Source organism: Littorina saxatilis, linkage group LG6 (assembly GCF_037325665.1).
Source record: "Littorina saxatilis isolate snail1 linkage group LG6, US_GU_Lsax_2.0, whole genome shotgun sequence".
NCBI classification, from domain to species: Eukaryota; Metazoa; Mollusca; class Gastropoda; order Littorinimorpha; family Littorinidae; genus Littorina; species Littorina saxatilis.
The window spans coordinates 15,549,943-15,565,621 of record NC_090250.1 but is presented as its reverse complement, the minus strand read 5'-3'; the positions used below and the strand labels follow the sequence as shown (position 1 = coordinate 15,565,621).

Here is a 15,679-nt window from a genome sequence, read left to right as displayed (position 1 = left end):
GCAAGAGAAAATGAGGCGGTGAAGAGAAAGTGGTGGGCTTTGTTCTTGTCTCTAAAACAACTCGAGAACGCGAGCATAGACAAAACCCGCCTATGTCATCCATTCAAACACGTACACAGCCAACACAGAAAAAGTAACTTTGGAAGGTACATTACTTTTTGTTAAAGCGCTTGAAGTGGAAAAGAGGCACATTTTGTGGAATAAGGAATGTCAAACATCCTCACTGTGCCTGTGCGCTGCTCATGACAGGACATGGTATGTCTAAAGTCTGCACTGTTCTCGTGCATGTGCATACACAATTGGTGGTTTGTACCGTACTGTGCTTACGACTGTGTATTTATCACACATTTTCTCTCTTCCAAAACGTGTTGACCTCTTCCATCAAGATATTCTATTGCTCTAGACTGGTTCTCTTTGTTGATCACATGGGCTTAGGCTTCTGAGACACTGCCAGAGAACTGCCAAGGCACGTTGCGAAAGAACAAAGTTACTGGTGCGAACACTGGGTTACTGGCCACACGCTGAGTAAGTCAGCGACTCAAGACATCTACATTTATCCCATGACCTGCCTCTTTGTCTCTGTTAGCTGAGGGGGTGAATATGCTGCGTATTCCATGGTTACCAGAGCATATTCGATGCTGGAGCAATTGTTTTGTTGATTTCCAAGTTCGGTTTTATATATATTCATATATTATATATATTTATATATTATATATATATTATATATTATATAAACATAATATTTTATATATTTTATATATATATAAAATATATAAAATATTATGTTTATATAATATATAAATATATATAAAATATAAATATATATATATATATATGAATATATATAATATACGACTTGTGTCTGTCTGTCTGTCTGTCTGTGTGTGTGTGTGTGTGTGTGTGTGTGTGTGTGTGTGTGTGTGTGTGAGTGTGTGTGTGTGAGCGATAAACGGCCAAAGTTCGCGATGGATCTGCTTCAAATTTGGTGGGCATATTCAGGTACACCCGGGACAGGACACAACCTGGTCGATATTTCAACACGTGCTCTCAGCGCGCAGCGCTGAACCGATTTTGGTTTTTCTGTTCATTTCACCATTCCCAGTAACTCTTCCTTATCTTCTCCAGTGTTTTGCGTTTATCTCCCTTCCTTCGTGTGGCTTCAACCCATATTCCCGTTTCAGTCTACGTTACTATTTTTAGAGTGTCACTGCGCTGTCCAGAACGCTTCCCTTGCACCCGTAAGTTGTTCTTACTGTCAAAGTGAAAAGGTCGAATCAATTTATAGCCACGCGAAAAATACACTGTCACCTATCTCTATATATTTATAGATATAGATATACATATATATATATACGGCTTCTCTGTGTGTGTATATGTTTGTGTGTGTGTAAGCAACACCTGTGGATTATAGAGTTCTGATTGTGATGGGGTCTAGCGGCTTTTGTCTGTCTGTATGTTCTGGCATTTGAGAAGCCACAACAGATAATATAGGGCTAAGAAATAAGCTCTAAAATTCTCAGTCCCGTTTGACAGGACTTCACCTTCAAAGGTGATTGTGGTGAACCGCCACGCTGTCTGTCTCTGTCTCGCGATTCACCCCGTTTATCTCCCTTCCTTCGCGTGGCTTCAATCCATATTCCCGTTTCTACGTTACTATTTTTAGAATGTCACTGCGCTGTCCAGAACGCTTCCCTTGCACCCGTAAGTTGTTCTTACTGTCAAAGTGAAAAGGTCGAATCAATTTAAAGCCACGCGAAAAATACACTGTCACCTATCTCTATATATTTATAGATATACATATATATATATACGGCTTCTCTGTGTGTGTGTGTTTGTGTGTGTGTGTGTAAGCAACACCTGTGGATTATAGAGTTCTGTTTGTGATGGGGTCTAGCGGCTTTTGTCTGTCTGTATGGGATGGGAAACCGTCTCAGGCGGTCCGTGTCACGTTTACAACGGCAATTCTTCCAGACAGCGTCGTTCTGGAGAGTGAGGTGTACGGCGTCGAACCCTACACTCCTCCAGTGCGGCGCTGTACGAAGTGCCAGAGACTATCGCACCTAAAACAACAATGCAAATCAAAAGTGCAGATCTGCCCCCGATGTGGCTCCAAGGGCCACGACGGAGCGACGTGCACCAAGGCCAAACATTGCGTAAACTGCAAGGGCGAGCATTCCGCCGCTTATCTTGGATGCCCGGAAATGAGACTGAGGCTGCAGGCCAATAAGATCAGGTCGGCAGCATACATACCATATTCTGAGGCCCTGGATCGGGCGCGGCGCGAGCTCGCCAAACAACAAAATAAAACAGCGACTGCCCCAGCGGAAATGAGGGACTCCTTCTGGCGTCCCCCTCCGCAACCGATCCGGCGGACCTCAACCCCCCGGTCCGGGTACTCTTTGGCTGTCCAGAGACCCCCCCTGGGTGGGCAAGTAAATAAAATACAAGAAATCAAAAACAAAATGACCGAACATGACAATACACTCCTTCCAGTTCATGCGGACAGTTCTGCTGCAACCGCGAAGCACCAAACAACTTCGCAAAATCCAAATCCTGGCCCCCAGGCGCCCTGTAAGTCTCAGACGGCTCGGGCAGAGGCGCCGCTTCATGGGACCCCCGGGTTAAAGGCCTCCCTCCTACGCAAAGCCCAGAACAGGAAGGAGGACTCGAAAGAAGAGCAGCTCTTCGAGAGGTTGATGGGGAGAATGGAGGAGGGATTGGCCCAGAGATTCAGAGAATACAAACTTAAAACTGAACAGGAAATAAAGCAGCAGATGAGGGAGGAGCAGGAGAAGGCAGAGCTTGAGCTAGCCGACGCTGCACTAGATAAGCTAAAAACAGGAGAGCAATATGCAAATTTAAATGAACAACAAAGAGGCCTTCAAGGTTTCATCGAGCAGTGCCTCGGCTTCATGGTTAAGGCCAGACAGATGCAGAGTCCTCTCGACCTGATCGACTCCCTCTCAGCTACATACACACAACTCTCCAACACCAAGGTTGAACGCTTCATTCCGGGCGGCGCCACTCTGGCGCTGGGCGCTCTTGCTGGTGCCAAGCAGTTGTCCGTGACGGATATGAAAGCTGTTAAAACCACTTTTTAACCTATTTTAAATCTGCCCTTTAACTTACCTTCTTTGTGCGTGTTAAAATGGCTGAACAAGGTGAAAGCGGTCACGGATTTATCATATTACAGTGGAACTGTCGCTCTATCAACTCTAACTTCTCTCAGCTATATAATTATATATCAAATCACTCTGCTGACATCTTAGTTATCCAGTCAGTCAAGAGAAAACGCTCCCTACTGCCTTCTATAGATGGTTTTGACTTCCCTCCCATAGTAGAGCAAAAGGGCTCAGGGCAACTCATTCAAACAGCTATTTATCTAAAGTCTTCCTTAAATTACAAACCCTTTGCACCTCTCATCCCTAGTTCAGAAAATCTCAGTACATGTGCTGTTGAAATCGAAATAAAAGGATCCAAAAACCTCAACATAGTTAACATATATTACCCCCACGGGTGTAATAAAAAAGGAACTACCGACTGGCTAAAATCCCTGGATCATGGCAGGGCACACTGGTGCGTGATGGGTGATTTTAATAATCACCACCCTCTGTGGGACTCTGCTAACCCTAGATACAAACATGCCAATAGCAACCTTGCTGACGTCATTTTGGAAACTGACTTTTGTATACTAAACGATGGCTCGGCAACCAGACTTCCAGACAGAGCTGACCATTCCCCGTCAGCAATCGATCTCTCCCTTTGCTCAAATGCCATAGTCACTGACATCGACTGGAACGTTTTCCCGGACGCCCTCGGCTCCGATCACTTACCCATTGTTCTTACCTTCCGCCACTTCGCCCCTAATCGCAATAACTCGGAGGTCAGAAAAAAGTACAATTACAAACAGGCAAATTGGGACAGCTTCCGTGCGGAGCTCGAGGGTGTCAGGGAGGAAACTCTCCTTACGGATGACATCGAAGCCTCTTACAATAACATACGTCAATGTATACTCACTGCTGCCAATAATCACATTCCGCTTAAATCAGTAAATCCTAACTGTAAGGCCAAAAGGAATGAGTGGTGGAATGCAGACTGTGATGAAGCCTTGGCAAACAAGCGATATCACATTAGGACATATCTCAGGCACTGCTCAGACGCTAACTTCACGAATATGAAGTCAGCTGAAATACAATTTAACCAGATCACCGCTGAGGCTAAACTTCAAAACTGGGAAAACTTTGTCCACAAAGAAACTAAAGATTACAAAGACTGTGGCAAAATCTGGAAGAAAATCCGCAGATTTAAATGTAGATACAGAACTAAAGAAAAGCCACTACTATCGGGTGATAAAATGACCACAACTGACTCTGAAAAGGCAAACCTATTAGCAGATACCTTTGCCAAAAATAGTCAATCAAAATCCCTAGATACTGAACGACTCAATTATAGGTTAGATCAGGAGAAGGGTTTCACATACCCCCCAGATGACAACCAGTTGCCTATAAACTGCATGTTTAAGGCAAAAGAAGTCCAAAACGCCATCTCTTCTGTGAAAGACCCAAAAAAATCCACAGGTTTAGACCCAATATCATATCACATGATAAAACATCTACCACCTAACTTTGTTAAGTTGCTCACTCAGTTTTTCAACCTATGCTGGTTAAAGGATACTATCCCCGCAGCGTGGTCAGACTCACAAGTAGTAGCAGTATTGAAGAGCGGAAAACCGGGCAATCTACCTGGCAGTTACCGCCCCATATCACTAACCCCCCACCTCAGCAAGATCTTTGAGCGTGTGGTGAACCAGAGGCTGGAGTTCCACCTCAATAAACACAATATCATTCCTACATGCCAGGCAGGTTTTAGGCAAGGTCGTTCGTGTGCGGACCACATTGTGCACGTCACTGAAAAAATCAAAAAGACCTTGGCACATAGTAATAATTCTCTTCTTGGAACCTTCTTTGATATTAAATCTGCGTACGACAGCGTCTGGCATGCTCGTCTACTCCTAAAACTCGGCAGAATCGGTGTCTCTGGCCACATGTACCAATTCATCAAAAACTTCATCAGCAATCGCAAGATGTCTGTCCGGGTGGGCTCTTCGGTGTCCGAAACCCATGCGCTGGACATGGGGGTTCCCCAGGGCAGTATCATCGCGCCAAACTTATTCAGCATCATGCTCTATGACATTACTTCTGTTAAGGTTGACGGTGCCAGTGTACTTCTGTATGCGGACGACCTCGCCTTAATAGACACTAATAGACCACGCCATAACAGAGTTACCAACACTGTTGACTTATCTTCTTACCAAACTAAAATCGACAACCTCTGTCAATATATGTACACCAACGGCTTCCAACTAGCCTCAAATAAAACAGTCTTTCTTGTTGTCTCCCGTAGACAACTGTACAGGAACTGCAGTATAAAGATAGGTTGTGATATTATCAAACCGAGCTCAGAAGTTAAGTTCCTCGGCGTTATCATCGATACCCGACTTAACTGGACCAGTCATATCGAACATCTGATCAATAAGGCCAACAAGGATCTTTATATCATACGCTACCTGGCGTCCCAATCCTGGGCCAGAGGGCGTAAGTGTGTCACAGAGGTAGTGCGGGCATTAATTCGCTCCCGCCTCCTTTACGGGTGCGAAGCTTATTTCGCGACGCGCCCGGCGCTCATGAAAAAACTGGCTATTAAAATAGCTCTGGGACTCTCCCAACAAGCGAGTAAGAGTCGAGTCTACAGCGAGTGTGGGTGGCTGCCCCTTGTGGATGAGATAAAACTCCGTTCAGCTCAGTATGCTGTCAGAGCCCACGCGGTAGAGAACTCTGCCTGCGAGGTCCTGACTGACTTTTTTCCTCAGCACCAAAATTATGAGGCCAACACCAAACATAGCACTCAACTCTTGGCCAAAACGCTACCCTTATCCGACACAGTAAACCGCATTCTAGCCGATAGCGGGGTGAAGGTCAGTGAGCTGGCCAGGGTCCCCCCGCCCTCCTACCCGCCTTGGCTTGAGGAAACCCCTACTATCATATACGACAGTGAAGATAATACTACCAAAAAAGATAACCCCGTCTACCTAGCTACTGTTACAAAAGAAACCCTAAACTACAAATTCTCGGAGCATTTAAAAGTCTTTACTGACGGATCCAAATTTGCAGACGGCAGCGTTGGCTGCGCCTTTGTGATCCCAGATCTCAAAATCTCAAGGAAATATACTCTTAATAAAGACATCTCCATATTCTCAGCCGAGCTATTTGCCTTGCTCATGGCATGCACTTTTATAAATGACCTCCCAGTCACACCGCGTGCGGTAGTTTTCTGCTCTGACTCGCGCTCTTCATTACAAGCTCTGCATCGAAACACATCAAATCGGGCAGAGCTACAAAGAGAAATCCTCTTTATATGTCACCAGTTAATCTCATCCGGCACATCCGTATCATTTCTCTGGGTCCCCTCTCACGTAGGGGTCCGGGGAAATGAACTGGCGGATGTCGCTGCCAAAGAAGCGGCAGAATCTAGCCCAGCTAACACTAACATCGGCTACTCAGTAACCGAGTTCTACAGTAAAATCCGTAAACTCATTCGAAGTCAGTACGTAACATCTCTGTCCTATCAACCCATTGATATGAACGATCTACACCCCGATCTCCCAACAAACCTCCTCACTATCTTCAGACGCCTCCGTGCCGGCGGCTGCCGCTTCCATATCTTTAACAAGTCCTGCCATTGTGGAGAACCCTATTCATTTCAACACATTTTCGCTCCATGCGCTACAAATAGAATTACCTTTAAAACCTTATATGACCATATGCAGCTCCATGGTCTGAGTCCCCAGGATTATCTGCGCAGTAGCAGTTCTCTAGGCTGGTCACACAGCTTGCTGCTGTGCCGACTGGTCAGGGACTCGGACATGGGGCTGTGGGTATAACTAAGCCCAGATTATCACATCAGCGTGTTTCAGTTTGAGGTCGAGTGGCTCCCGCCATCCCTCCTGATTCCAGCGACTACCTTCTAGACAACATATCCTCACCCAAGGCCCACTAGTCGCCAAACTGTACATATTGTTTTTATTACCACGGCCTTCGTGGCTTACATTTTAATCCTTTTATTTGTAAAAAGTTTTGAGATTTATTGTTCGTGTTCCTCTTACTTGCTCATCTATTTGGTTTTATTGGTGATCCTGAAAGGTTCCACTTTTTAACTCGATTTGAAATAAAAAAAAATAATATTACAAGCCCGTTAATCAAGATATAGAATACAGACTTATAATTCTTACCAAGAAACATCTTAACTACTTTTCATTTTAACAAATTCCACAGAGCATTATCAACTCAACCCCACCCCCTGCCCTCCTCTCCTTATTTTTTGTTTCTTTCTTTCCTCTTTTTGAAAGCGGACAAACACTCAAGTCCTTAATGGCTCAAAACCGTAGGACTTTTAATATTAATTTTAACGAGTCAGTATGTTCTGACCTTCCTCTGGGAAGCCATAACAGACTAAAAAGGGCTTAGGTAAAAAGGTAAAGGTATTCCCATAACCATCTGGTCGTAGGGGAGAGAGATGTTAGAGATCTCCACTTTTCTGGGGGCCAGCTTTATGAGGGCGGTGCCCATCTCCTCTCCCTCGCTGCCTTTGCCTTCCCCGGCCCTGAATAGGGTCAGGTACCCATTTCCAGCTGGGTGAACTGGAGAGCGCTCGGAAAAATCGGGTATTTGTATTTGTCCCCGAGTGGGGGACGAACCACGACCTCCAGCGTGAGAGGCGAGCGCTCTAACCACTGCGCCACTGCACTCCGCTCTCTTAGAGATAAGCTCTAAATGTTTCATTCCTGTGTGAGTGGACTTCGCCTCCAAAGGTGATTATGGTGATTCGGCACTCGATTACATTCGGCGTCGTCAACATGAATGGGACTCGACATGATATGATCATGAATGGCATCATGGTCACTGAATCATTTTCGTGCTGTTCCCATTCCACGAATCTGGGAGGGACCTAAGCTTGGAGGATCCATGGTTCGGTTCATTCAAACGGGGGGTGGGTGTGACAGGGAGACTACCGCCGCCCTTCACAGTAGACTCTGCAGAGTTGTGCGCCTTAGAAGTTGTGAGATATTTATAGCTCGCAAAGCAACACCTGTGGATTGTAGAGTTCTGTTTGTGATATCGTAAATATTCTGCATAAAATTTGGTGGGCATATTCAGGTGGACCCCGGGCACAAACTGGTGGATAAAAACCGGCGAAGCCGGGTATTCCTCTAGTATCTATATATATATATATATATATATACTAGAGGAATACCCGGCTTCGCCGGGGTGAATCGCGAGACAGAGACAGACAGCGTGGCGATTCACCACAATCACATTTGAAGGCGAAGTCCTGTCAAACGGGATTGAGAATTTTAGAGCTTATTTCTTAGCCCTATATTATCTGTTATGGCTTCTCAAATGCCAGAACATACAGACAGACAAAAGCCGCTAGACCCCATCACAAACAGAACTCTACAATCCATGCACAGGTGTGCCCACACACACACACAAACACACACACACACACAGAGAAGCCGTATATATATATGTATATCTATATCTATATCTATAAATATATAGAGATAGATGACAGTGTAATTTACGCGTGGCTATAAATTGATTCGACCTTTTCACTTTTACAGTAAGGACAACTTACGGGTACATGCAAGGAAAGCCCACAACTTCTAAGGCGAACAACTCTGCAGAGTCTGCTGTGAAGGGCGACGGTAGTCTCCCTGTCACACTCGACCCCCTTTGAATGAACTTAAATCCCTCCCAGGTGGAATGGGAACAGCACGAAAATGATTCAGTGACCAAAACACCACAATCACCTTTGAAGGCGAATTCCACTCAAACGGGATTGAGAATAACTGTTATGGCTTCTCGAAGGAAGGCCTGAACATACTGACACACCAATGCCGCTAGACCACATCACAAACAGAACTCTACAATCCATAGGTGTTGCCCACACACACACACAAACACACACACACACAGAGAAGCCCTCGTCGCGATATAACCTCTCAAACTTCTATGCAAAAGAGAAAACCACATTTCTGCGGTTATTATACATTTTGCATAGAAGTTTGAGAGTTCTTCTCTGTTTTATGCCAAGAGACTGCCTGATGAGAGCTTCTCAGCTCGAAACCGGTAGCAGTCTTGGCTAAACAAAAACGGACCTTTTCAGGTTCAGCACTCTATGAGAATGCCCTTAAATGCACTTCGGTGACTTCTCAATCCTTTGAGGTTGTAGAACTCTCCTCGGGTTATTCTTGTTCAGTGTTGCAATCGGCTCCGAAAGGGTTTGATTCTCCAGTAGGCTGTCTGTGAAGAGTTCTTTCTAGATCTAATTCTTACCCCCTCCCCCCACCTCTTCCATTACTTCCAGTGTGCTCCCTGCTTTCAAAATTCCTTGTTGGAATGTAGCTGGAGACACACACAGAGTAAAGGATGATCTCCCTTGCTCGTGACGTAATTTCTATGCATTCTCGCTCTTGACGTCATTCTATATTTAACTTTTCTTTAAAAGTACAAGCGATCGAGTGCACATTTTGGCATTTTTAGCAGCGCTCTCATTATAAATTTATATATATATATATATATATATATATAGATAGATAGATAGATATATATAGATAGATAAATAGAAAGAGATATCGATAAATAAATAGATAGATAGATAGATAAATAGATATATAGACAGATACACAGCTAGATAGGTAGATATATAAATAGATAGATAAATAAATAGATAAATAGATAGATAGATTGATACCTACATACACGCATACAATAAACACGTATACAAATACACACACACATATATAAGTAAATGTATAATTCAATATACAATGAAATACCAGAGCGTCATTTCCAGCTTCTATGTACGTATGGAATTGTATTATAGGGCCCCCACAAAATTGACTTTGAAGCAGATGGATCGGTAATATACGAATTCAATGGGGAAACGTGTCGTCACACAGCCATTTTCTCGCCATGACCTGAGACTAACACGAGCATAAACCTGTCACTGAACCCTTCGAATAAAGATGAAAAATTAACCGCATGCGTGGAAAATAACCAAAACTTAACAATGACTTTGGTAATTATAGCATACGATGAAATTAAATGCGGGAAGAAAATCGTCGTTAATCAAAGAGTGCGCAAGGGGTTAATGTCTGTCACGTTGCCAACTCAGCTGAAATTAAAAGTTCACTGTTTTCTTTTTTGCATTATTAGTGTAACACTAGGCCGAAAAGAAATGCTATCATTGTATTTTCTGCAGACGAAAAAAGCTATTCCCTGTGTTATTTATAATAGTAAACGTAATCACGCTGTATTCGGCACTAGTAATGTGAAAAACAATAACCTTCATGCCTGATGCAATGCTTCTGGAACAAGTCAATATGGCCACTGAATCAAGATATCAGCACATTTTAAGCATGGGTTCAGCCAAAATTACACCGTTCTGTTAAAAACAAAAGACCCGTGTGCATGTTCAGCAGTAACAATGTTTGTTCCTTCCCATGAATTCCGATCCTCCTCCTCACAGAAAACAAACCGGAGCAAAACAACAAGAAACAGTGGTTAGCGCATCGGGCTGCGGGCCGGAGGTAGTGGGTTCGAATCCCATCAAGGTCATGTGGGTTTTTCGGGCTACGGTCGGCTCCTACCCAGAATGGAAGTGCTATTGTTCCTATGGGAAAGCTGGGATCACACAGCCGAGTGTCATTCACTTAACTAACGCGACTTTGAGGGTGCTCAAGTTCTGTATACCTGACCAACATCGCAGGTGCAGCAGTTCTCGGGCCTGGTTGACACCAGGATATATTATGACAGTAAGCGTAGAGTGCTGCCCTATCACGTAGTCTCAAACCAAATGTGACCCTCCACCACGGAATGAGTCGCATGTCACCTTTGCATGATTTTCATATTTTTACATTTTTCTAAAGAGTTTTTTATGCTCTATCTAGTGGTGAAAACCGTTTTAGAAAAGAGCGAAAACTGTTTGAGTTATAAGACTGTGACTAAGGTGACCCTCACACTGTTACCAGACACTCCCCGGACTTATATCAAGCCTAGCGCAGAACCGCGCGAGGTGACATGCGACTCATTTCGTGGTGGAGGGTCACAAATTAGAAATTCATAGCATCATCATTATACAAAATTATAAATTGTCCTTGCTCTTGTGGCCTTCATGCCCAGAGCTCTCATGGGGCCTTGGTCTCATTGTTCCTGTTCCATCCTTTTCTGAATAGTACTTCTGCTGTCAGTTTTCAACGTGTGACGTTCTGGGGGTCGGCGGAGGGACGTAGTGGCGGTCTGCTTTCTGGGGGGGGGGGGGGGGACGCTTACTCAGTCTGGCTCCGCGACTTAGCAGTCAGTTATTGGTTTAAAAAAAAATATATATTTGGGGCAGGGGGGGGGGGGGGGGGGGCGTCAGACATTTCGACCTTTATTTGATCGACTGGTGCTTTCAGTTCAAATTTGGTGTGGTTCGCGAACACTTAGAACAGTGATTCGTTTCTTGGTCATGCTCATAAACACGTACACCTAGAGCTATGAATGTTACAGCTTTAATTCTAGGGACCGGTAATGACTACTAGACTGCCACCAAGCAATATTCACTTTTGGCTCACTATATCTTTTTAAGGTATTATTTGTTCAACTTAGCGTATACTGAAATGGAAAATGACTACTTAAACTGTCAGAATAAAATTAATGACCGGTATCGTTCATAACTGACAGCTAGCCACTAAAGATACTATTAATCGATTTTGTTATTAAAAAGGTCATCAGTGTTCTTCTCCTCGAGTAATGATCTATCTTGGAGTGCAGGTGATTCAGCAACATAACACTTAAAAACCCTGATTTGTGTCACACTGGCAGATACCATAGGTATGATTTATTGTAGAGGGTGGTAAATATGTTTAAATGATGCAAGCAATGAACACGTGGACTGCTTATGTGGGAGGGTATGCAAGCGCACATACACACACACACACACACACACACACACACACACACACACACACACACACACACACACACACACGCGCGCACACACACGCAAAGTATCTTGTCTTTTCTGTTTAGAAATATTCCAGCAATTGTTCTCCTCTTCGTCTGTTGGTATGAATAACTCATTCAAGAAAGGAAAAAAATAATCGGAGTTTTGTTGTTTTTGTTAATGTTTGAATAACATAGGTCGTGTAACACGATCGTTTTGTTACACTGAAAATAGTGGACGTGACTATAAAAAGCAAAAAATGTACACATTGTAGGACAACAATTACAACAATGTTTTACATAACGTAATGTAAACAATAAACTTGTGTTGGTGGCAAATATGATTAAAATAGCAAAAAACCACTTTTGTGTTTACTAGTATGTAGGACAGAATATTCGTATTTATTTATTTCATGAATTGTTGATTGCACTCAAATCTGACTATTTCTTATTCTATTAAAGAAATCATGACATAGTTCACGGAGTAGGTAATAGAGTCCGCACACATCATTGCGCAAACACGAATGGTAATGTGAAAATACTCTCAACATTCAGTAAAAAAGTGTACTTTCCATTTGGGTCTTGGCAAAAACAACAACAACAACAACAACAAAACAGACACTAACACAAATAATAACAATAACAAAAAACAGGTTATCACATCCTCTAAGCCTTGCACTCTCATGCTTTGTGCGAATCCATGTGGGCGTGTGTGTGTTGTCGTGCACGCGTGCGTGAGATATGTTTTCTTGTTATAGTCGACCGTACGATAGCACGCGCCTTCGTCAAAGCGTAGAGCTTCAAAAAATATAATAACAAGAACAATAACTATAACAATAACAACTCATTATTGAATATATTAAAACGGAAAATTGCCTTCGACACGTCTAACCTGCCTGTCAACTATTATAAAATACACACCGAAATAGAATTACAAGAACAAGAACATTCAAAAGAGGCACATAAAACACATATGGTTATTGTATTAAGAATATTGCGCTATATTTTTACATAGTTATAATTATTATAATTATATTGTGTTTGTTCTCCTGAATAATTTGATCAAATATATTTTTTGTGGCTGATATTCGTACACGCAGAAAATATATATTTTGAAACGTGATGTGACAAAGAATCACTCATTGCAAGGCAGTTTTGATACGCCATCTGGCGTTAGAGCTCAGACTCGCGCGTCATAACTTGCGTTTTGGTCTTTCTTGCAATACATGCTCTTTAGAACATTATTGCGCAGTGAAATATGTATCCTGGATATTAATGGGTTATAAATCATACTAGATGACAAACGAATGAAGTCAGAACAGGTGCAGCCTCCCTCAAAAAAGTTGTTTATTTCTCCATCTTACTGATACATCTGCTGTTGTCGTTTCTGTCTGAATCTGGTTGGTTTGGTAAGCATATAAATTGGAGTACACTACTGAAGCTACCTCACACATTGGCGTCGACACGAAAGGTGAGTCATTTTTGCAGAACGCTCTATGAGAAACATAATAAAAAATTATGCCTGCCTTGTCCGGGATCTGTACTTTACAATAAATCACAGCTCTGCTAAGACTAACACGGTAACGGTAGCTATAAGCGTCAATTTGAAAAAAAACCCACGTATTTGTCCAATAGTGGCTCTGTACTTGAAAATATATCACAGTATTCCTGTAACTTACATAGCTGAAAAAATTTGGAAACTTCTCTGCCCTCTTAAATCCTCATATTTGTTATGAAACTCAAGCAGGTGATGTAGCTAAATAATAACTGGGAAATTAAACGTACGTCCCTGTCCTCGGAGCACGTTGAACGTTACAAGGTATCGCAGAAACTAACCCGGTTACTGCAGCTAACATTTCACGAGGGAACTTCCCTGCCCCATCATGACTAAGTTACAAGGTGTCTTAATTTTGTTATTACTAATCGCGCTACTGTTAGTAGAGAGCTGGTTTGTACAGAAAGGACATCTTACAGGCCCAGACTTTCTTCCATTCATGTCATTGCAGGAAGAGGCCAGCTATCTTTATCGCTCGACATACAAGAATCAGGTTCGGAAGTGAGCCTTCATCACTGAGGAATGATGGCAGGCAACGTCTGGACATGGGTCCTGTCCTGCTTTCTTCTGGTCACTCTGACCCAGGGCGCATCGCCGTGAGTTTATCTTGATGATGACGATGACGATGATGATGACGATGATGACGATGATGATGATGATGATGATGATGATGATGATGATGATGATGATGATGATGATGATGATGATGATAATCATGATATGGACGACGACGATGACGTACGACGACGACGACGACGATGATGATGATGATGATGACGACGTACGACGACGACGACGACGATGATGATGATAATGATGATGATGATGATGATGATGATGATGATGATGATGATGATGATGATGATACTAAAGAGTATGGAAATAACATGCCGTCGCGACTTTAATGTTCTGGTAAAAACAGTGCCAAAAAAATGACTTATTGCAGACCCAAACCAGCGCATGACATGACCTACTGGTTGTCATTCTCCAAATATTTCCGACCTGGGCAAACTATGGAGATGAAGGTGTGGGTTTCCAATGCCACTGGGCCTGTCACCTTAAGCTTAGAGCTCATGGACTTCTATGGACGAAACATTCAGGATGGTCAAAACTTCACATTGCAGGCCACCGGTAAGGAACGTTTTTGTTTGAAGTTTCGAGTTTTAGGTTTTATTGTCATTACTACCCAGCTCCGCCCGGTTCTCACTCTCACTAACCACAGACGTCGCGGGGGTTTTGTGTTGACGATGGACGTGCCTTCCAAAAGAAAGTATATGAAACTCTTTGTTTTTGGATCCCCCTTGAGGTTCATTAAAGTTGGGGGTCCAGGGACCCTCTAGGTTGAGCGTCCACGGGGAGCGGGGAGCCCTCACGTATCCGCACCCATTTACACACAAAAGTAAAGGTGGTCAGAACAGATTTCCCAGTCGGATTTAACCAAATTCAGTACTTACCCACTTACATAAAAAGTGTGAGATGCACACACAAACAACACTATTCAAAATAAATAAAAATAAAAACTCTCCCGTTCAGATACAAGAAACCTACTTGGACAAGATGATCGTAAATCAAATTACATCAGGCAAACATTGCTTGGACAGATAAATATAACAAAGTGGAGTATTTTAGTACTGAATTTAAGACATTCAAACATAAAATCAAATATAAATCACCTATGCGTTCATGACGCCTTCACGGTCTGCCCAATTTCATTTTCCCCATTAAGTTTTATATTTGTGACAGCTACATCCCAATGTCATAATCATTCACATGCAGCAGTAAGATCACATTATTATCCTGCTCGTATAACCATTGTTTGAAAATATCATACCCAAAGCACGAAGAAAGCAAATGACTAAACAAAACTAAAGGATTTCATTAGCAGCAGAGTTGAACAGATTTCATGGCCGCCATCCTAACGAATTTGAAGATTAATCATTGCTTACAACAATCGAGAGAGAGAGAGAGAGAGAGAGAGAGAGAGAGAGAGAGAGAGAGAGAGAGAGAGAGAAAGAGAGAGAGAGAGAGAGAGAGAGAGAGAGAGAGAGAGAGAGAGAGAGAGAGAGAGAGAGAGAGA

The 15,679-nt window shown here is 42.9% G+C and overlaps 1 protein-coding gene across 1 annotated transcript in view; it reads left to right on the top strand.

Annotated features, from left to right (window-relative positions):
* Positions 1-14,056: 14,056 nt before the first annotated feature.
* Positions 14,057-15,679, top strand: part of LOC138968599 (CD109 antigen-like) — a 47,818-nt gene continuing 46,195 nt past the window's right edge. The window contains exons 1-2 of the mRNA XM_070341193.1: positions 14,057-14,198; positions 14,549-14,733. Coding sequence (XP_070197294.1) covers positions 14,125-14,198; positions 14,549-14,733 — 259 coding nt within the window. The 5' untranslated portion in view covers positions 14,057-14,124. The remainder of the gene's footprint in view (positions 14,199-14,548; positions 14,734-15,679) is intronic.